At 47.8% G+C, this 22,222-nt stretch overlaps 1 protein-coding gene across 1 annotated transcript in view; it reads right to left on the bottom strand.

The window, feature by feature from the left end:
* Nucleotides 1-22,222, bottom strand: part of FAM228B (family with sequence similarity 228 member B) — a 54,111-nt gene that overhangs the window by 13,003 nt on the left and 18,886 nt on the right. Inside the window, exon 9 of the mRNA XM_066386575.1 lies at nt 21,250-21,379. Coding sequence (XP_066242672.1) covers nt 21,250-21,379 — 130 coding nt within the window. The remainder of the gene's footprint in view (nt 1-21,249; nt 21,380-22,222) is intronic.

Genomic DNA, 22,222 nt, shown 5'->3' with positions numbered 1-22,222 from the left:
AACTAAATGACATATTGTCCTTGCAAGCCAGAAACTTCTGCATTCTTCTCCCTCCTCTCCCTAAGGATGGGACAGGAAAGCCTAACCTTTCCTCTTAAAATATCAATATTAATTTTGCAGCTTTTTGGTACCTTACTGCAGTGAGGGGTTGACATGAGGACCTTTCTGGGGTTTGAAAAATGTTCTGTATCCATGGGGTATGGGTTACACAGGGGTATGTGATAGATACGTGAATTCCAAACTGCCCTCTTGATGTTCCGCTTATCTGTCAGACTTCACCCTTACTGGACTATCGCCCCTGAGGCAGAGGAATTCCAAGAAGCTGGCATTTCAAGGAGGAGCATTCCGGATATACCAGGACTTTTGATTCAACACCCACTTGCTCGGGACTCTCATTTTACCCTATAAATTCGTCCCCCTAGCTTGTACTGGTGCTCTTCTTTCAGAGAAGTGCCCCGGCAGGTCTTTCTCCTCTAATAAAGCCTGCACACCTGGTGTTCGAGTGCTGTCTCATTCTTAAATCATGTTGTTGGGCAGATAAAATGTATTATGCTCACTTTGTTAAAGATAACATGAGGAAGCCGTCGCCCAGGTGATATTAATGTGTGTTGGGGTGGGCTAAAGGCAGGCGGAATCCTTGTAGCCTGGGGCTTGGTTTTGGGATTAAGCCTTTCCTACCCTTTCTGATGTGGGGTGGTGCAATCCAATCATGCCTCAGAAGGTGACTTTGGGTTGGAGACTTCCCTACTTTGTATATTGGATTAAAGGTTGTGAAGCTACACTATAAAATGGGGGCAAAACGGGACTTGGCTCTTGGTTCCTGAGGTTAGCATGAGAGAGAGGAGAGAGTAGAGCCAGCAGCGGAAGAGGCCACGTGGAGGAGGCCAGGAGAAGCAGCCAAGATGGCGGAGTGCTGAGTGAGATGCCAGTTTGTGTAGAGTTTGTATCTGGGATAAGGAAGAAGATGGGGAACTGAGGAGAAGAAGGCTGGTGAGCTAGAAACCTTTGATTCTAGGAAACTCGGATAAGTCAGTGGCTTTGTGAGCACTGAATGTGACTGGGTTTTGGAGCCCAGTGTGTATTTTTACTTGCCCGCCGGGTGCAAGCTAGATTAAAGAAAATGGCCCACCAGTTTGTGGCTCCTTTGTTTCTTTACCGACTGTCCAAATCCAATGCGAACCTGCATGGGTCGGGCTTCTCTGATGGTGGCTCTGGCCGTGCCTGCTGGCTTTACACATGTGTTTGTCAAAAACCAACAACAGGTATATTTACCAGGTGTACAATTCACTCTGAGATTCAGTTATATCCCAATGTTAAAGAAGGGAAGGGTGGCTTGTTTGCAGTCAAGGAATCTGAATCTTCCAGCAGCTCCAGCAGAGAAAGGCAGCTCCGGCCACACCCCTAGTCACCAAGGCAGCACCAACCTTCCATCTGTGCGAGAGGACCCTGGGCTGCCAGGGCCAGCCCGAGAGAGTCCCACAGAGGACACTGTGTCCCCCTTTCAGAGGAAGGCAGAGGGGAGAGGTCCTGGGCTCTGTCCTTTCCTATAACGAAGCCAAGGCCTCTGTCTACTGCTGCCTCCATTCCACAGGCCCACAGGGAGGGAGGTCGAAACAAAAGGACATGATCATGTCTCCATCTTCTCGCTCTGCTTTTAAAAAGCCTGAGGAGCTGAGAGGGGAGGTGGTTTGCTGGGCACGGGGTTGAAGAGGCAGCCGTCCCAGATGGAGCGGTGGGGGGAGAAGCTTTCAGCAGCGCAGCGGGCAGGTGGGCTCTGCCTGCCATTGTGCCAGCCTCCAGCCCTGCTCTCCAAGTGAAGTGGATGGGAACAAAGGCCGCGGAGCCAAGTGACTCGTAGCCCCTCGTGTGTTTAGACACTAATGATGGCCAGACTGGGGTAATGGGATGTGAAGGTCACCTGAGAATGGAGGGAGGAAGGAGGGTGGACGGAGGTGGGGGTGCCTCTCACAAGAACTTATTTTAAAGGAAAAACTCTGCCACAGAGTAGATGAAAGGAAGCCAGCCTGGAAGGGGAGGGGACCCCCACAGGGGACCACAGAGGCCCTTCAAGTGTGTAATGCTGGGGCTAGAGTGTTGGCAGTGCTGGGCTAGAGTGTTGGCAGTAGAGGTGGAGAGATTGACAGGTCGGAGATTTATTTGGGAAGTAGAATTGAGAGGATTTATCGATGTGCTTGATAGATACGTGAATTCCAAACTGCCCTCTTGATGTTCCGCTTATCTGTCAGACCTCGCCCTTACTGGACTATTGCCTCTGAGACAGAGGAATTCCAGAAAGCTGATCAACCTGCCCCAAGAAGGAGCATTCCGGAAAGCTGAAATCCTAAAACCGCAAAAGGGAACATACCAGAACTTTTGCCTCAGTACCCCCTCAGGCTCTCCCAAACACTATATAATTCGCCCCTAGTCTGTAATTGGTGCTCTTCTCTCCAGGAGAAGTGCCTGGCAGGGTTCCTTTCTTCCTTTCAATAAAGCCTGTTACTCTGGTCTTTCGGACTCCCATGGATTCCAACAGTGCTAACTGAGGGAGTCAAGATTGTAAGAGGTTTAGACAATGGCTCCCAAGTGTCTGACTTGAACAACTGTGTTCCAATTACCAAGATGAAGGAGAATGTTCACCTATTGATACGCTGAACATTAGAGCCCTTGGAGGCCTCTAGGGGGAAACGTGAAGGGGCCGTCAGTGGGCACCCTCGTACGTTGTTGGTGGGCGTGTGAAACATGCAGCTGCTTTGGAAAACAGTTTGGTAGCTCCTCACAAAGTGGAGCATAGAGTCTCCGAATGGCCAGCAATTCCACTCCGAGGTATATATGCAGGAGAACTGAAAACATATAGCCCCCCCCAAATAGAAATAACCTGAAGGTCTACCCACTGATGGATAAACACAATATGGTTTATATTTATGGGTCCCATACAATTTCATTTGGACACAAAGAAATGAAGTGCTGACATGCTGCAACATGGATGAACCGCAGCAATATTATGCTAATGAGGGAAGCCAGACACAGAGGGCTGTCTGCTGTGTGATTCCATTTCTAGGAAAGGTACAGAATAGAAAAAAATCCATAAACAGAAATAAGAAGAGCGTTAGGGCTGGGAGCAGGGGGTGACTGCTCATGGCTCAGGCTTCTGTTCCGGATGATGAAAACGTTCTGGATTATACGGTGGTGATAGCTGCTGTGATGACTGTGAGGCCGGTTGGCAATGGGGGAAGGTCACGTGAAGAACCAGGCCCGGGAACTTTGGCTGGAACTGCCCACACCCATGCCCGGCAAAAAGAAACGGCCTGGAGCCCTTTGAAAAAGAATAACCGTCTGTCAGCCAGTGAAATTTCGCCACGTCGTATCAACTCGCCATCACCCTGCTGACCCTGTAAATTACCCCCTCAGCCAAAGAATCCACTCAATTTCTCTGGCCCCCATCTGGTGGACCAGAGAATCTCCTCCGGGAAGCGCTCTACTAAATAAAGCTTTTGCTGTTCCACACTTGGTGGCTATGCCCTTCTTTCTTCCTCGGCTGGGAAAATACCTTACAGTGACCTTGTGAATGTACTAAAAACCACTGAAATACACTCTTTAAATCAGCGGTTCTCAACCGGTGGGGGTCGCGTCCCACAGGTTGAGAACCGCTGGTTTAAATGGAGAATTTTATGGTATGTGAACTACACTTCAAAAAAACTAGAAAGCCCTTTGGCTGAACAAGACTAGAGCCATTGAGTGGCCAGGACTGGGGACTTACCCAAGGGAGTTGGCATAGAGATGATTTTGAAACCAAGGGAATGCAGAGCCACACCAAAGTAGCCGAAGTAGCGCCCAGAGCGTGGAAACAGTAGTAGTAACACACTAGTGGGCAGCAGAGGAGGGCTCACCAGGGGAAGAGAGGAGGAGAGACCAGAGAGGGAGGGACTGAGGACTGCGTGGAGTCAGGCTGCCGCAGTCACTACAGATCGTGCTATTTCAAACTGTGAGTTGAGCAGTGATTCCTGCTCCTAAATCTGTGATTTTCTAGAGGATAAATCTTTAGAGGTGTAAATTCTAAGTCAAAAAGTGTGGGCACTTGAAATTTTGACAAATACCGCAAATTCAATTGGCATTGCATGAAACATCGGTAAAAGATAAAATCTATTTCTGCTCTGGACTGGGAGAGAACCAAGGAGCCTGCCAAGTGGACAGAGAACCAGAGTATCTCAGGGTCCCGGGAGAACAGGCCCGGTTTGGGTTGCTGGGCATGACCTGCCCGAGCCAGCAAGGAACCAGCATAATCAGCAGACCTCGGTGAAGTCCAGGGCGGAGGCAAGTCCCACTGTGGGAACAGGGGGGGGCCCTTCTGAGAGTCTGGGAAAAGGAACAAAGCAGCAAGAGATACACAGTGTGGGGCAAGAGTTCTTGTCATGGAATCTCAGGTGGCCACCAAGCTGCTGTGTGAACTTGGATAAGTCACCTCACCACTCTGGGCTCCTCCATCAAATTTGAGAACTGACTAGAATCCTTTCCCCATTAGAACTATGTGGCTCCTTTTTGAGCATAAAAAATATATCTTTCTTTTAACCCCAAATGCCAAAATTGGAGCATTATTTCCTCCGGAAGTTTTGTTCCTGTGGTGATTTTTCCATTCTCTGTAGGGAATCAGGAGGTCATGGTTTCAAGCAAGCTCTAACTGAACAGCCCAGTTCAATTCAGAAAACATTTACTGAGTGTCCCAGGTGCAAAGCCACCACCATTATCTCACCTGTATGACCAGTTTCCCTGCTGCTATCTTACACTGTTATATGATGGATACATGAATTTACCAAAACTTCCAAACTGCCCTTTTGCTGTTCTGCTTGGCTATCTGATCCCACCCTTATTGGATTATCGCCCCTGAAACAGAAAAGTTCTAGGAAGCTGGTCAGCCACCCCGAGGAGAAGCATTCCAAGAAGCCGATATCATAAAACCACAGAAGGGAGCATACCAGAATTGCTGACACAACACACACTTGCTCAAAGCTCTCCCTTAACCCTATAAAAAATTTGCCTCAGAATCCGTTTGGGTGCACTTCTCCTGGAGGAGTGCCCCAGCAGGTCTTTCTCCTCTAATAAAGCCTGCACACCTGGTGTTCGAGTGCCATCTCATTCTTACATTATAAAGTTCCCAATCCACAATTCCACGGGTTTTTGTAGAGACACTGTGAAGCCAGTTGCCGTGGCCATGATCACAGCCACCTGAACCATGCAGGTTCGCATTAGATTTGGACAGACAGTAATGAAACAACAGAGCCAAAAGCTGATGGGCCATCATCTTTAATCCTAGCTTGGATCCGGCGAGCAAGTAAAACACACACTGGGCTCCAAAACCCACTCACATTCAGTGCTCACAAAGCTACTGACTTATCCAAGTTTCCTAGAATCAAAGGTTTCTAGCTCACCAGACTTATTCACCTCTGTTCTCCATCTCCTTCCTTCTCCCTGCACAAACTCTGCACAAACTGGCTTCTCACTCAACACTCCACCATCTTGGCTGCTTCTCCTGGCCTCCTCCACATGGCCTTTCTCTGCTCTCCTCTCTAATGCTAATTTCAGGAAGAGAGAGAGCAAGCTCCCGGTCTGCCCCACTTTATAGTGCAGAAATCAAAACCTTTAATCCAATATACAAAATAGGGAAGTCTCTAATACAAAGTCACTTATCTGAGGCATGATAGGATTGCACCACCCCACATAAAAAAGGGGTGGGAAAGGCTTAGTCCTAAAATGAAGCCCCAAGCTATAAGGATCCTGCCTGCCCACAGCCCACCCCCAACACACATTAATATCACCTGGGTGACAGGCTTCCATGTGGGCAGCGCCATCTTTAACAAAGTGAGCATAATATATTTTATCTGCCCAACAGACACCAAGTCCAAATAAGTTTTTGAAGAGTTTTATTAAAGGAGGAAATTTATTAAATATGCTGGCCGCATATAGCTTATACGGGGCAGCCCCAAATTGTGTGTCTCATTAATATTCTAGGGGCTGGTTATATACTCTTAATTATACATGGTAGGGAAAAAGCTTGACATCACAGCATAAGCTTATACCTTTTGTTTTCTGCTATACAGGTTTGGGAAAAGGATGAGGGCGGGATGGGACACAATTCATTAGCAAGTTTATAATATTTTTCTATAGGGTTCATAAAAAGACATTTCTACACATTAAAACTTACAAGGTAACACAATAGTAAAAATGTCACTCTATATATTAAAAGATATTTCTATATTTTCCAGTGTTCACCTGCCATTCCTTTGTCCAGAGATATATACATTAACTACATGCTTTCAGGAGAAGAGGGGTAGTTTCCATGGGGACAAATGCCTATAAATGGCCCATTAATATAAGAAAATGTTTAATTTAATCTTTCTTTGCCTGCACCTGGCTAGCTATTCACTCGCTTCCTCACAGGTGTGTGTGTGGGGGGGGAGGTCAGAGAATCCAAATCTCCTTCCCCTCTGCATTTACAATACAATGTTATTGGTCATCTTAGTTTTTTTTTTTTTTTTAATTTTTTTTTATTTATTTATTCATTTTTTAGAGAGGAGAGAGAGAGGGAGAGAGAGAGACAGAGAGGGAGAGAGAGGAGAGAGAGACAGAGAGAAGGGGGGAGGAGCTAGAAGCATCAACTCCCATATGTGCCTTGACCAGGCAAGCCCAGGGTTTCGAACCGGCGACCTCAGCATTTCCAGGTCGACACTTTATCCACTGCGCCACCACAGGTCAGGCCTGGTCATCTTAGTTTTGATGCTAATCACACAAGCATAGAAATCACACTTACAAAATCTTTCTGCACGCCTTGCTCAAATTAATAAAATGTTCTTTAAGCTTCCTAAAATATTAATATTAATTCTGTAACCTTTGATACCTTACAACAACATCTGTACAGACTATTCCCAATGCAGCAACTCACTCTGAGCAAAAGGCAAAATCAACAACAGCCCGTGGCATCTGTGGGATCTTGCATTCCTACAGAATCTACACCCCTACACATACACCCATTCCCACCCAAGCACACTCCCACCTCAGGGCCTTTGCACATCCTTTTCCTGCTCTCTTCTCCCAGATGGCCACAGGTCCTGCTCCCACACTTTATTAAGGGCTCCACTCAAAACTAGCTTCAACTGAGAAAGTTTCCCTCACCTCTTTTTTTCTTAATTGATTTTAGCAAGAGAGGAAGGGAGGGAGGGAGACAGAGTCAGAAATCAAGCAGTACCTGTATGTGCCCTGACGGGATCAAACCAGCAACCCCTGCACTTTTGGACAATGCTCTAACCAACTGAGCAATCCTGCCAGGGCCTGACCTCTTTACACCAAACACCACCCCTGGCACATCAATCTCAACCCCCTTACCCTACTTGTTTTCCTTCATAGCACTCATCATCACCTGTGGGAGACTGCAAGCTGACAGAGTCCTTGCAGTTTAGATTTCTGGGGGACAGAGGTGTGAGGGACTAGCACTAAACTGACAAAGTCCTTGCTGCCCATCCCCCCACCTCACTTCCTTGCTTAAGTTGCTAAAGGCTAAGCTCTTCCCCACAACCTACATGTTGGCCCTGAAGCTGAGTGTTTCTACTGGTCCCATCAGCACTTGTTTGATTAAGTTGCTAGAGGCAATTGATACACCCTTCCTCTCACCCTTTGTTCAGATTTTGGGTGATTTCAGTTATGCATGGTGGGGGGATTCCTTTTACACCTTAAATAGATCCCTGCTCATTCCTTGAGAATTCCTGTTTTGCCTCAGATGCGTGACTTTGTATCAGAGACTTCCTTATTTGCATACAGCTCTGCACTATGTAATAAAGCAGACCGGGGTTTTGCTTTGTTCTGGCTTGCCGTCAGCTTGCAGAGGCCTCCTGTTATAGTAATATAATGTTATAGTAATTAAATATATAGAAATATAAAAATATGGAAGATATATAAAAGTAATTAAAATGATATTTAAAATAATTATTAAAATTAAATAAAATTATGCCATTTGGATAGAAATTAATATAGTGGGTGTAGATGTGGTAAACAGACTCTGACTTACAAGCAAGGCCCAGTTAGTGTGTGTGAAGTTATACCTAGATAAGAAGTGGCTTGGTGTTATTTGCATTAATTTTGTAAGTTAATGTAAATAAGAACATCTTAAAAAGTGGTTTGTATAAGGTATTTTCCCCACCGAGAAGGAAGGAAGGGGCCCTAGCCACGAAGTGTGGAATAGCAAGGCTTTATTTAGTACAGCGCATCCCACCCGATGAGGTCCTCTGGTCCCGGGGGACAGAGGCTAGAAGAGTGGCACAGATTAAACCACGTGAGGGATATTTAAAGGGGTCCTCTAGAGTGGGCAAGCTAATATGACATGGTGAAATCTCACTGGCTGACAGTCGCTTTTTCCAAAGGGCTCCTGGGAAGTTTCTTTTGGCATGCCCAAGTGTGGGCGGTCCTAACCAAAGTTCCCGGGCCTGAGTTCCCCATGTGACCTTCCCCCATTGCCGACCACCCCACATTCTGGTCTTTTTGTGTTAATTAGGGATGCTGCTTATTCGTCTGACTACTTCCTGTTGATTAGGGGCGTCGTGGAGAGGGGGAGATCTGAAGGTGATAGTTTTGAGGGGAGTCAGGAGGAACATCTGGCCGTGAGTGGAGAAACTTTGCAGATGTGGTTCTGTAAGGATTTAAAAAAAGAGGAGTAGGCCCTGGCCGGTTGGCTCAGCGGTAGAGCGTCGGCCTGGCGTGCGGGGGACCCGGGTTCGATTCCCGGCCAGGGCACATAGGAGAAGCGCCCATTTGCTTCTCCACCCCCCCTTCCTCTCTGTCTCTCTCTTCCCCTCCCACAGCCAAGGCTCCATTGGAGCAAAGATGGCCCGGGCGCTGGGGATGGCTCCTTGGCCTCTGCCCCAGGCGCTAGAGTGGCTCTGGTTGCGGCAGAGCGACGCCCCGGAGGGGCAGAGCATCGCCCCTGGTGGGCGTGCCGGGTGGATCCTGGTCCGGCGCATGCGGGAGTCTGTCTGACTGTCTCTCCCCGTTTCCAGCTTCAGAAAAATACAAAAAAAAAAAAATTAAAAAAAAAAAGAGGAGTAATAGGGGGATCTGCCGGGTCTAGCCTTTTGGTGAGCCGGAGATGGGTAGAGTCCAGTGGTTCTGACTACCAGTGGTCCTGCATGGGGGCAAGCTTGAGGCAAAACTGCATGTCAGGAGTGGTATGCAAAGAGGAAAAGAAGGGGTCCCATCCATTTCCATAACAGGTATCTGTGAGGGAACTAGAGGTCCAGAGTGTGATGGCAAAACAGAGTAGGCAGCTCCCGTGTCCACAAGAAATGAGACGGACTTACCCGTGTTTGCAGCATTATGCTGGGTTTGGTGAGGATGATGCGGGGGGGGGGGGGGGGGGTCTCTGAATCCAGGCCGTGTCAGCCGTCCATGATGTCTAGGAGTTCTAATGATGGGCCCGCCTGGCTGGCTTGGCTTCCCATTTGGGCGGCTTGTCCTCCACGTAGAGACGCTGAGGAAAAGCCTGTTGCCCAAAGGGACAATCGCTCCACCAGTGACTGGACTGCTTGCAGTCAGGGCAGGGCTTAGTGGGCAGCCGCAGGCAGGGGCCCTGCCAGGACCAGTGGTCCTGCTTGCCACACTTAAAGCAAGCTGCTGGTGGGATTTCTGTTTGTGGCTTGGACTTGGGTTGGGCACTTCCTGTACCTTGCTCCTGTTGCTCTGCCGGCCTCAAGGCTGCCACAAGATCCTGGGCTTGGAGTGTTACCTTCTGCTGCATGTGGGCCTGGCGAACAGCCTTGGCCTGTTTCTACTAGTTGGGACCATTAAAAACTTTAAATGCCATGTTCACAGGTCCTGGATAGGGGTTTGGGGGTTGAGAATAAGAAGAGGGGGGCTGGTGGGGAGCCTGGCACCCAGATCCTGCCAGAAATGCTGGAGCCAGAGGCAGGACAGGGCCAGAACTTCCTGCAAGAAAATTGGGGTTGGGCGTCCTGCAAACCAGTGTAAGGGCCAATGACAGGCTGAGAATGGCCTGACAGAGGAGGGGCTTAAGAACACAGTGGAGAAGGGAGGGGCCCCTCGCCAGCAGGGGAGGAGAAAGTGAGAATGGTATTTGCAGGTGAATAAGAAGCAGGATTTTGCGAAGGGAGGGGAGGGGTCTCTTGGAGGGAAGAAACTCCAGTGAAAGAGTTCCGCAGAGGGACCAGAGAGGGGTCCTGAGAGAGGGGCACCCCCACGATCAGGCAGGAGGGGGAGAGAGTTGAGAGTCCGCAGAGAAGGAAAGATTAGGAATGGAGGTTTTAGGTGAGGTTTCTCTGGCCAGGAAAAAGGTCTGTGCGTAGAACAGGCAGCACAGAGATTAAGGACGGGTGAGCAAATAACTAGAAACCCTGGATGTAAGGGGTCTCCAATCAGTTCCCAGCTTTTTTGGCAATAGTTAAATTGGTGAGGGTGTTAAAACTGAAAGTCCCTTCAGGAGACTGCCTGGTCCAATTATCCAGTGGGTTCTGTGGCCTGACCACAGCGGAGAAGAAGAACAGTTTCTTCTTCTTTAGGGAGAGAGAGATTTCAGATAAGGCAACTCCCGGAGTGTTTTTGGATTAGGTTTAGATTCCTGTGCCCCCACGGCCACTCTCAGTCCTCGGAGTGGTCAGAGATGAGTATCAGCATCCCAAAACTCAAGCTCTGGCCACGGTATAGATAAGGTAAAGTGGATGTGCTCGGGACGTCTCCACGGGCACACACGCACTCAGAAGGGAAAGAGGTCCCTGATGTAGCTACGGTTTCGAACAGGGAGTCTCTGCAGAAAGAACTGAGGGGAAGGCTGGAGGCAGGGGACTTACCGCACCATGTGCCGAAGTGGGTGGAAGGTCGGACGTCCTGGTTCTTTCTCGGAGGAGAAGGGAAGAGAAGCAGTCCTTGTGGACTTCAACTCCTCCGGGTTTTCGGCACCAAAATGTAAGGTATTTTTCCCCACCAAGAAGGAAGGAAGGAGCCGTAGCCACGAAGTGTGGAATAGCAAGGCTTTATTTAGTACAGCGCATCCCACCCGATGAGGTCCTCTGGTCCCGGAGGAGTCGCACGGATTAAACCACGTGAGGGATATTTAAAGGGGTCCTCTAGAGTGGGCAAGCTAATATGACATGGTGAAATCTCACTGGCTGACAGTCGCTTTTTTCCAAAGGGTTCCTGGGAAGTTTCTTTTGGCATGCCCAAGTGTGGGCGGTCCTAACCAAAGTTCCCCATGTGACCTTCCCCCATTGCCGACCACCCCACAGTTTGAGGTAAACATTTTAGTAGATTGATGTAGAGGGGGTTCCCTGCAAGGAACTCCCAAAAAGGTGGTTTGAGGTGATAATCCTGTAGATTGATACCTGTTAGAAGGCATTGGCCAGAAAAGGTACTAAAGCTGAGGGGCCCCTGCTGCAGTAGTCGCCCAGACTCCAACGTTGATGTGGACTGTCTCCACGCTGCTCTGAGCTCTAACCAAAGCCAGCTGAGAGAAACATGCTGACAGGGCCCCCTTAAGCTGTACCAGGCACGCCAAAAGGATTTGTGAGTAATAAATTGCCTGTGTGGGGCTCAGACTTCAGAGTGCTACCTCCTGAGTCCGCTGACGCGGCAAACCGGTTTTCCAACTCAACCAGCGTCGTTGGCTCCCTTGCTGTTCCATTCTGCCATAACATTTGGTTCCCTGATCAGGAAGCCAACCGCCCTGGCCCTTTGCCCCACCGGCCTGGCTACATTGGGGCCTTCCATGTGAACGAGGTGGTGCCACCGACATATTCCCCGGGACCTTCTTCCCGGAGGCCCTGACGCCCCGGGGACGGGTGACTCAACCCGACCGGACTCAGCAAAGAGACGGACTAACGTTTTTGGGCTGCGCATCTGGACAAGGTACGACACCCTGGATTCACCATAAACCGAGTCGAAAGAGCCAGTACTGAGGACCTGCCAGAGACCTGGACCACTCACAGTGACCGCACAGAGCATTTACAGATACGCTGCAAAGGACAATGGAGCCCAAGGAGCAACCAGGACTGTAAGGACCTGCCAGCTGCCGTTCCTGATCATTGTCAGGATCCTGATTCTACTTCTGAGCGTAGGACTAGCTGCATGTGCCCCAGCGGACTGGAGTATACTAGAGAGACTGTTATTAATAGTCACTTATATACTAATAGTAGGAAGTTCTGTTACTATAAAATGTTTGGAAAACCTGTTAGCCCAGATCCTTCCAAAATCATAATTGGGCTCATCATGTTAAGTCTTGGCTTGCAGCTGGCCACCTCCACATCCCCCTGCCCCCAAGACTGCTTTCAGAAATGGGAAATTCAGGGCCAAACATGCGGCACGGCCTTCGTTGCCTACACGTACATGCATAAGCAATGTTACAAACAGAAAGAACCTATGGTGTGCATGTATAACAGTAAACTGTATTGGCCAGGGATAATCACCGGCAGAAATAATTGCCACAGATTAGCGTATGGGAAAAGCCTTGCTGGACCTACTGAGGTCAGCTCGGGATGTCAGATGGAGGAGGGGTTTAGGACCAGGCCCGCCAGCAGTGGCACCAGGACAATGTAAAAGCGTTCCTAAGCAGAACCACTCCAGATCCGTATTTGAGTTAGATCCCTCTGGTCTAAGAAAACTTACCCAGCCAGTTGAAACTGACTCCTGACTCCTCCACCTCCTTAATGCCACATATCAGCTCTTGAATAGGACAAACCCTTCAGTAGCACAGACCTGCTGGCTCTGTCTTCCCCTCCACCAGGGGACTATGTGGCTCCACCAGTACCGAAGGAACGGGACCTAGATAATGCCATCCTAGGGAAGCCTCACACAATGGATAATGCCACCCTAGGGAAGCCTCACACAATGGAACTGCACTTCTCGGGCCGGTAGCATTTGGAATAAAGATAGCACACACACAAAACTTGTCCTGTCTCAGCAACACAGACGGGAGTGAACCAGTAGGCAACGTATCCTCAAAAGCCTGTAGTACCACCCAGGTTGTAGGAAACAATTCGACTCTGCAACACACCTGGGATATTCTTTGTATGCGGAGACACTGCATACAGTTGCCTAAATATCAAGTGGACAGGACTGTGTGTGTGGGCCTTCCTAACCCCAGAGACCTTGGTCTTATCAGAAGCCCAGATAGAAGAGGCCTTACCCCCACATAGAGACTCCCAGGTCAGGAGAAAAAGGGCAGCGCGCATCCCCTTATTCTCTGGAACAGGGATAGCTGCGAGGTAGGGACCAGAATAGGAGGTATCAGCACACCTGCTCGTTTCTATTATAAACTGTCTCAGGAACTAGATGATGACATGGAGTGGGTAGCAGACTCACTTGTGTCACTCCAACATCAACTAAACTCACTATAGCAGCAGTAATGTTATAAAACAGACAGGCTTGGCCTGACCTGTGGTGGCGCCGTGGATAAAGCATGACCTGGAATGCTGAGGTCGCTGGTTCAAAACTTTGGACTTGCCTGGTCAAGGTTCAGATAGGAGTTGCTTCCTGCCCCTCCCCCTCTTGTTTCTCTTTCTCTCTAAAAATGAATAAATAAAATTTTTAAAAAGTGCAAAAAAAAAAATTGCCTGTGTGGTTGTTGCAACTAATTTGTGTGTCGGTCGTGTCTTTCCTCCGGTGGCACTTAACAGTAGCATCCTCATAGCCACCTCAAGAGTAGTCCCGAAGAGGCTGCCAGCCCTGCTAATAAGCAGGAGTGTCCCACTGCACTGGGAAGTCGAATCAGGGACACCTGATCGATGTAGAGCTCGGGCTCTACTGGGACACCTCCTGATCCATACTTCTTTTCTCTGAGTTTATTTCTTCATTCTGCACCGGTCTCACTCAAGACCTGGAAAATTACTAGTGTCACTGGTCCTCGACAGTCACCTCCATACTGTGTCCTTTGCTTGCTACATCCCTGCTGCCACCAAACCATGAATGAGCTTCATGAGAGTAGGGCCTGCTGCTTCCCCAGTGCCTGGAGCAGTGTCTGTGCAGAGGAGGCACTTGGTGTATACTTGGAGAGAATGAATGAATTCTCCCATAAGCCCCAGTCACACAAGTCAGTCCCATGTGCTTTCTGAATGGACACTGACTAAATAAGATAGCTTCCTAAATTAAGCACTTGATGTTTTTTGCAAGGCTTGGCATCTCTCCCAGCCTTGAGTTTCCCTGTGTGAATCTGAAGGTTAGCAAGCCTGGGACAAGCTCCATGAGGGGAGGAGCCAAGTCCTGTTCCTGCAGATCCCAGACAAGGCACTCGGAAGGGGCTCAGCACTCAGTAATGCTGGTGTCTTCACACAAAAGCAAACAAGAGATGCTTTTGCCTCCTATCTAGGGAGATGACATACAGGGAAGGGGGAAATGGGATTGATTCCTGTCACCAGAAAGGTCCCAAGCATGAACTAAATCTCTGCATTACTTAAAGGCTTTAGAAGCAAGTCTGGTGGTTACAATCCCCGACAATAGCACAGCCCTGCCCTCTGGTGGCCACTCAGTGCAGTGTCTGCACGGAAAAGCTTATCAGTGGTCCCCAACCTTTTTTGGGCCACGACTGGTTTAATGTCAGAAAATATTTTCACGGACCAGCCTTTAGGGTGAGACGGATAAATGCACAAAATAAAATTATGCAACTGGTGTAAAAACTGTGGTATTTTTAAATATAATTGTCGAAATTACGAGACAAGCATCAAGAGTGAGTCTTAGACAGATGTAACAGAGGGAATCTGGTCATTTTTAAAAAATAAAATATCATTCAGACTTAAATATAAATAAAATGGAAATAATATAAGTTATTTATTCTTTCTCTGCTGACTGGTACCAAATGGCCCACAGACCGATACCGGTCTGCTGCCTGGGGGTTGGGGACCACTGGCTTAGATAACAATTTTAGGAAAAAAATTTTTTCATTATACAGGTTGCCTGACTCCATTGTAGATAACTAGAAAGACATAAAAGAATAAAGAGGAATCACATCACCTGAATACCCTTGACACTACGTGAGCCTTCAGTCTTATGCCTATTTTATACCTAATACATTGATTCCACCACATATTTACAGAGAGCCTACCGTGTTGCAAGCACTGTTCTAGGAGCTTAGTGGTTGTGAAGGAAACAAATAAAACTCACTGTGTTTGTGCCACTTACATTCTGGCTGCCATCACTCTGTATTTATCCTTATATATTCACTTTTTAAAATTTTTTTTATATATTCACTTTTATCATAACCTATATTGCCACATATTCTTCATAAAAATCACCACTGATGGCTGTAATTTTTACTGTCTCCATGTCCTTGACCCTGGACGTCTGAATGCTCCAGGCCTGAAAAGTCAGGGCACATGACTTCTATATAAATACCGTGACTTCACTCAGCAGCTACCACCTATTGACATTATAGTCCAAGGGCTAGGGACACCACAGCGAGAAAGGCAGGCAAAGCCCGGAGCCTCCCGAGGGAAGGCAGCATGAAATGCCTCATCACAAAACAGTTCTGAGATCAGGCACGTGCAAGGTGGTATGTCTCTAGACTCAAAAATTATTCTAATTCCATTGTCACACATGCAAGTATAAAACAGGTTCCCCAACTTTATCTGACTTCATCTGAGGGTCCCTTTCCCCAGGGAGGTGTCCTTTAAACTCAGAACTCAAGGAGTAATGAGGCTGGGGCCTAGCAATGGGAGGGCAGGGGAGTCACCTGGATCCCACCTCACAGGACTTCGAAGGCTGTTAGGATTGTGTTCATCCTCAGGCAACACCAGGCCCCTGGAGAGTTCTGAGCTTTTTGAGCAAGACTGGCCTTTTAGAAGGATCCACTGTAACAAACATAACCTGGAGAAAGAGCCCATTCATAAGGGTAAGACAAAGAACAAATTATTGGAAAGTCATTTAACAAAAAAACATGTAATATATGTCTAAAGAAAAGCTATAAACTTTACTGACAGAAAAGCAGACTCAAATCAACAGAAAGATATTTTGTCTTAAACAAAAGACTTATTGTGAAAGTGTTGTTTCCTTAAATTTACCTATACACTTGCTACATACATATAATAAACACTTTTGGTTTGGAGGGCCCTGGTTTACACTTTTCTAACTCCTAGTACTTTCCCCCCGTAACACATAGTGTGATTAAATTACTTTTGTAATTACATGTTTCAGGCTGCTTACTCCACTGATAAAAGAATACTAAATTGATCTGCAAAATATAAAAGTGAAAATAGCCTGAAGTAAACTTCTAAAATACAATTTGAACAGGTAATAAAAATGTAGCAGCCTGACCAGGCGGTGGCACAGTGGATAGAGCATCAGACTGGGATGCAGAGGACCCAGGTTCAAGACCCCGAGGTTGCGAGCGTGAGCGCGGGCTCATCTGGTTTGAGCAAAAAGCTCACCAGCTTGGACCCAAGGTTGCTGGCTCAAGCAAGGGGTTATTCAGTCTGCTGAAGGCCCACGGTCAAGGCACATATGAGAAAGCAATCAATGAACAACTAAGGTGTTGCAATGCGCAACAAAAAACTGATTGATGCTTCTCATCTCTCTCCATCCCTGTCTGTCCCTGTCTATCCCTCTCTCTGACTCACTATCTCTGTAAAAAATAAATAAATAAATAAATAATTAAAAAAAAATGTAGCAAAAGTAGGTTTATAGTTGTTCATATGTAAAATGTTAATAAATAATAATACAAGAATAAACTGTTTCATGTGCTCATAACTGTAAACCTACTTTTGCCCACCTCTGTATTTAAGTTTCACATGAAATCTAAAAGGATATTCAGATAGCTACTTGGGTCTTCTCCAAAATAAAATTCTCTTGATAATATCAACAGAATCTTGCTTTAAAGAATTCTTAGAGCCTGACCAGGTGGTGACGCAGTGGATGGAGCGTCGAACTGGGATGCGGAAGGACCCAGGTTCGAGACCCCGAGGTCGCCAGCTTGAGCGTGGGCTCATCTGGCTTGACCAAAGAGCTCACCAGCTTGGACCCAAGGTTGCTGGCTCCAGCAGGGGGTTACTCGGTCTGCTAAAGGCCCACGGTCAAGGCACATGTGAGAAAGCAATCAATGAACAACTAAGAAGTCGCAACACGCAACGAGAAACTGATGATTGATGCTTCTCATCTCTCTCCGTTCCTGTCTGTCTGTCCCTATCTCTGCCTCTGTAAAAAAAAAAAAAAAAAAAAAAAAAAGAATTCTTAGAAATCTAAGGAGGCAATTGAAAAATCACATTAAAAACAAACAGACGTTTTTCCCTGATACTACAATACAGATTGAGAATAAATCAATCCATTTATTTGGTTTAGGAACATACACTTTACCCACCAGCCGCTCCCTGGAGGCCCTGACCCTACGGATGGCCACCAGAAACACTAGAACCACACTCTTGGCAAAATTTGACCCTGGGTCATTTCCATTCAACGAATTCTTCTTCTAGTTCTGGGCAATACAACAGTTATTGAGTCCAAATGGTTCCTAATCTAAAGGAGTTAAGTCTCACCGCCAAAATAATGCCTCCAAACGTCACGTTAATACACCTCCATGGAAGCATTGACTTGGGCTCTGGCTAGTCTTTGAATTTTTCTGGCCTGACTTGTTCATCATAACTCCACGTTTTCGGGGCCACCATAGGTAACAGAACCCCTGGGGAAACAGAGTACACTGAGAAGACAGTACAGGCGACAGCTGAAGAGCAAAGCCATCAGGCTTGGAAAGCGATGCTGCTGCGGAGTATGACCTGGTCACCGCCCGGCGCAGAGGGTGCCCGCTCCGCGGGCCCGGCCCCAGACCCCAGGCCCCGCCCCGCCGCTGTCCCTGGACCGCCACGCCCACCTCGGGCTCCGGGGCGTCCCGGTGGCGTTGGGGGCGAGAGCGGTAGAGTGTGAACAGCCTGGGAGCAGCTCTGCGAGCGAACTCCCAGAAGCCAGCGGGTAGGCGCTGAGTACTCGGAGACGGTGAGGGGAGCGTCTTTTTAGCACAAATGAAAGTGCTGTGCCAGCCCGAACTCTCTTCCCTCCACCGCCCCTCACCTGGGCCTTCAGCCGCCCAACCCAGCGCCGCCCTATGTTTTATTTTATTTTTCTCTGTATAAATTGAGGCCATGTAAATTAACATTAAAGAGAATTTACCATCTATATGTCTAAACTAGGGCTACAACTAGCAGTGAGGAATGATTTTTCATGTCGCCTTTGCCCAAGAAAAATAAAGTTCTGCTCTCCCAATCTCTAGGTCCTGCTGTCTTCCTGTGCCTCTATTCAAACTCAACAGAGGCCATGCGCAGTCAGAATCAGCAACTGGTAATCGTACTCAAAATGAAATTTAAGCTTTCTAAAGGCTGTTGGAAAAGCTTGGGGAAATGTGTGGGCGTGGTTTGTGAGGGTGCCTGACCCTTACAAAGGGAGCACACTGCATATTAGGGGAAAACCAGTGGATTGAGATGGGCACTCGTAAGGTAGCTATTGTTATGTTTATTGTATCTTTCAGGCGTTATTTCTTAGCCTCTGGGGACAATACATTTTCAATAACTGTCAATACATGGTGCTCTGGTTTCTTAATTATCACACAGACACTGAACTCAGAAATTAAGTGAAGTTTATTGCAGATGCTTTTCTTAGGTACAGAATGATTCTTGAGTGCCTTTCTTGGTCCTCACCCTGAATGATTCCTGCTAGCAGATGGCTTCCTCCAAAGCAGCCTTCTTTTGTTTCCTCTTTTACCAGTCAAGGATCAGGATGTGTGTCCTTGGGTGCTGAAACCTTTTGAAGGTGGAGGGAAGAGAAGAGTTAAGTGTGCTGTGAGGAGGGGCTGACAAAGCAGAGAGTCCCTGCGCTAAGCTGAGCTGATCCCCCTGAAGCACAGTCCTTTCCACCAGGCTGAGTGGCTCGTCCAGCAGGCAGGGTCCCCACCTAAACCTCCTGCCTCAGCCTCTCCTTACTCTGTCTGGATTCAGAAACATGCAGAGTTTTGGGGACACAGCCAACCCAATTATACATGTGATAGGATTTGAGGGATGCCTGTGGTCCTGCTTTCTGATGTCAATGTCTGCAATGCTAATTTACACTAGGATTATTGTGATTTAGAAAATACTAGATCCCTTTCTTCCCTTCTCTTTTTAAACCTCTAAATCTCTATTCTCCACCTTCACTGAGAGCTGATGGGTCTCCCTTCATTGAGAAAATGAAGTAAACAGAAGTGAACAATCTCTCTTCACAAAGTTCACCAGGCCAGCTTCCTCGATATCCATGTACTGTCCTTGCCTCCTCTTGCAATGAGTGCATTGTCCTGCCCTCCTTTGAGTCCTGTAATCCCTCCTCTTCACAGGGAAAGGGGGCAGGGAGAGTGGGGGAAATAGATGAGGGGACACTTTTCAGTAGAGAAGTCAGAGAAGGCTTCTCAGAAGAGATATTTGTGCAGAAGTCTGAGAAAACGGAGGGGGTGAGTGAGACATGACGAATCTCAGGAGAGATGTTCCAGACATGGACAGAGGCAAAAGCCCAAAAGGGGGTGAGGTTGGTGTGTTCAGAAAACAAGGAAAAGCTGGTGAAGCAGGAACATAGTGAATAAGGATGGACAGGCAGGAGGAGAGGCTGGAGAAGAGACAGGGCCCAGTAGTATAAGGAGTTGGAGGTCATGACAAAGAGTTAGAATAAAACTCAAAGTATGAGGGGAAGCCATTCAAAGGTTTTGAGTAGGGGAGAAATCTGATCTTAATTCCCACTTTGAAAAGAATAGGACTGCAGCGTGGAGGCTTGATTAGACACAGGGATGAGAGCAGAAGCTAGAAGACCAGCGAGGAGCCAGGTGTGGTCACAGGCTGGAGCTGGTGGCAGTGTGAGGAGCGACAAGGGAACACTGCCAGAGCCCATTACATGTTGGACACCCGTATGAGTGAAAGCAACAATCTAAGATGACGCCTAGAGCTTTGTCCTGAGGGGTCTGGGTTCAGGTTATGGTCCTGTTCATGGAGCTAGGGGAAACTTGGAGGGAAATCAGGTCTGGCAGGAAGAGAGGCAGAAGTGCAAAAGTAAGAAACGATCCTGTGTGGGCTGGTTAAATTCCAGATACCCATAACCATTACAGTACATAAGGGGAATTTGTAAGGGTGGTGAGAAAGCAACGTAATTTTTCTCCTCACGGTCCATGTGAAGCTGTTTCATTGGGGCAGTTCTCCTGTCCTGTTCTCCCTATTTTATTTTCCTTGTTGCACTTATTACTAGCTCGCGGGATATTAGACACTTACTCAGTTGTTTATTGTCCATCTCCCCCATCAGAATGTAAGCGCCTCAAGATCAAGGTTTGGCCCCCTTTGTTTCCCAGCGCTTCGAACACTGCCTGGCTCAGAACAGGCACTTGTACAATTGTGAGGAAGCAAGCATGTGGGAGGGAGCATACTGAGCTGTGACAGTAACAGGACTTCAAACACAAAATAGTGTTCATCCGTTTTCCATAAGTGAGTTACAAAGGAGCTCCCTATCCTTTAGGGGTGGGAGAGGGGAGGTGTAGAGACAGAAAAGAAGTTGGAAAGGTTGACTGTATACCCAAACCAACAACAGCTCACCCTGTATTGATTTCTACCTGGCAAGTGGGGAGCTGTGACTTCTAACCCACTCCTGAAAGAGGCTACACTCCAGAGCCATGGGACACAGGGTGTGGAGAGCACTAACGGGGACAAGTGGTACCTAGACCCGGAAGCAGTAGGCTAGGCTAGATCAGTCACATGGGCACCAAGTCCAACTGTAGTTACCTTGGGATGAGGAATCTGTGCTCTTTGAGCACCTATATTTCTAAATATTTTACATGTTAAATTTGGGGGCTTTTACTTCATACATTTTACTGCCTAATTTAGTATATGGTCCTTTTGAAAACTTTCTGTCTTGCCTGAATTCGGGGAACAAAATTTTGGGCCAGTGGTAGAGAGATGGTGGAGATGGTGAAGAGAGAGAAAGGCACAAAGGAGAGGGAGCCGGGCAAGCCCTGCGCCCACCCACCACAGGGCGCCTCCATGGCGCGGGCTGGAGGCGCCTCTCTCCACTCCCTCTGAATAAAGGAAACCTGCCTCTATGGCTTCTATTCTCTTCCCTTGTGTGTGTCGGGGCGGGGGGGGGGGGGGGGGAGAGGAGGGGGGTAGGCACGCTGCCTCCTCTCTTCCTGGAATCCGGTCCTACAGAGAAGTTCCCAGCTGCTTGGGTTTTGGTATCGGCAATTGCTGCCTTGTGGACTGCAAAATGGAACTTTGCAGCTCTCACCGCAGCCTGGTCCTCATTCCTTTCTGCCTCCTGGCTATGCTTCAAGGGAGGGTTGGCCTCCTTGGAACTTGGATTCTTTCCTTCCTGATAATATAGAGGTTCTTTTTCCAGAGAGCATGGGACTTTGTTTCTATAGGGAGGAACCAGAAAGGAAAAAATTCTCTTAATGACCAACTCAATTCTAGCATTTGATTTTTTAATATTAATTTGAAAGTTGAGTTCTATATGAATCTGAATATTGTATGAAAAGGAAATCCAAATAAATAGCATTACCCTGCTCCGGTCATATTTTCACCTGAACTCTCTCTGCTGCTTCTCTCTGCTGAGTGAGGGCCTGTCAGAGCAAAGGACCCTCACCGTGTTGTCCATGGCCTTTCCAGGCAGGCCTCGCTCTTCCAAGGACAAATATGCCTTTCCACGCTGATCTATAATTGGGGCGCTCCCCTCATTCATGGAAAAGAGTCTAATCTTCCTTCCAGTGGAAGTTCATAGACTTATACTTCTAGTCTAAAATATAAGTCCCTAGGTACTTCAACAATGCAATTTTTCCCTTCATGTCCAGATATCACTCTGCTAGGCGAGGTATTTGAGGACAAAACCTCCTCCTTTTGTAGCATATTTAGAAGTGAAATAGGATGAAGGTGTTCATTATCCTAAATCCTGACCAAACAGGTCTGCATAAAGCCATGGAGATTAGGGATAATAGAGGAACTTACTCTTTTTTTTTTTTTTTTTTTTTTTTGTATTTTTCTGAAGCTATTGATAGAAATGAGGAGAGGCAGTCAGACAGACTACCGCATGCGCCCCACCGGGATCCACCCGGCACGCCCACCAGGGGGCGATGCTCTGCCCCTCCGGGGCATCGCTCTGCCGCGACCAGAGCCACTCTAGCGCCTGGGGCAGAGGCCAAGGAGCCATCCCCAGCGCCCGGGCCATCTTTGCTCCAATGGAGCCTCGGCTGCGGGACGGGAAG

This window comes from Saccopteryx leptura, chromosome 5 (genome assembly GCF_036850995.1).
Source record: "Saccopteryx leptura isolate mSacLep1 chromosome 5, mSacLep1_pri_phased_curated, whole genome shotgun sequence".
Classification (NCBI taxonomy): Eukaryota; Metazoa; Chordata; class Mammalia; order Chiroptera; family Emballonuridae; genus Saccopteryx; species Saccopteryx leptura.
Note: the sequence above shows the minus strand (reverse complement) of the source record. Positions and strands in the feature narration are given on the sequence as shown.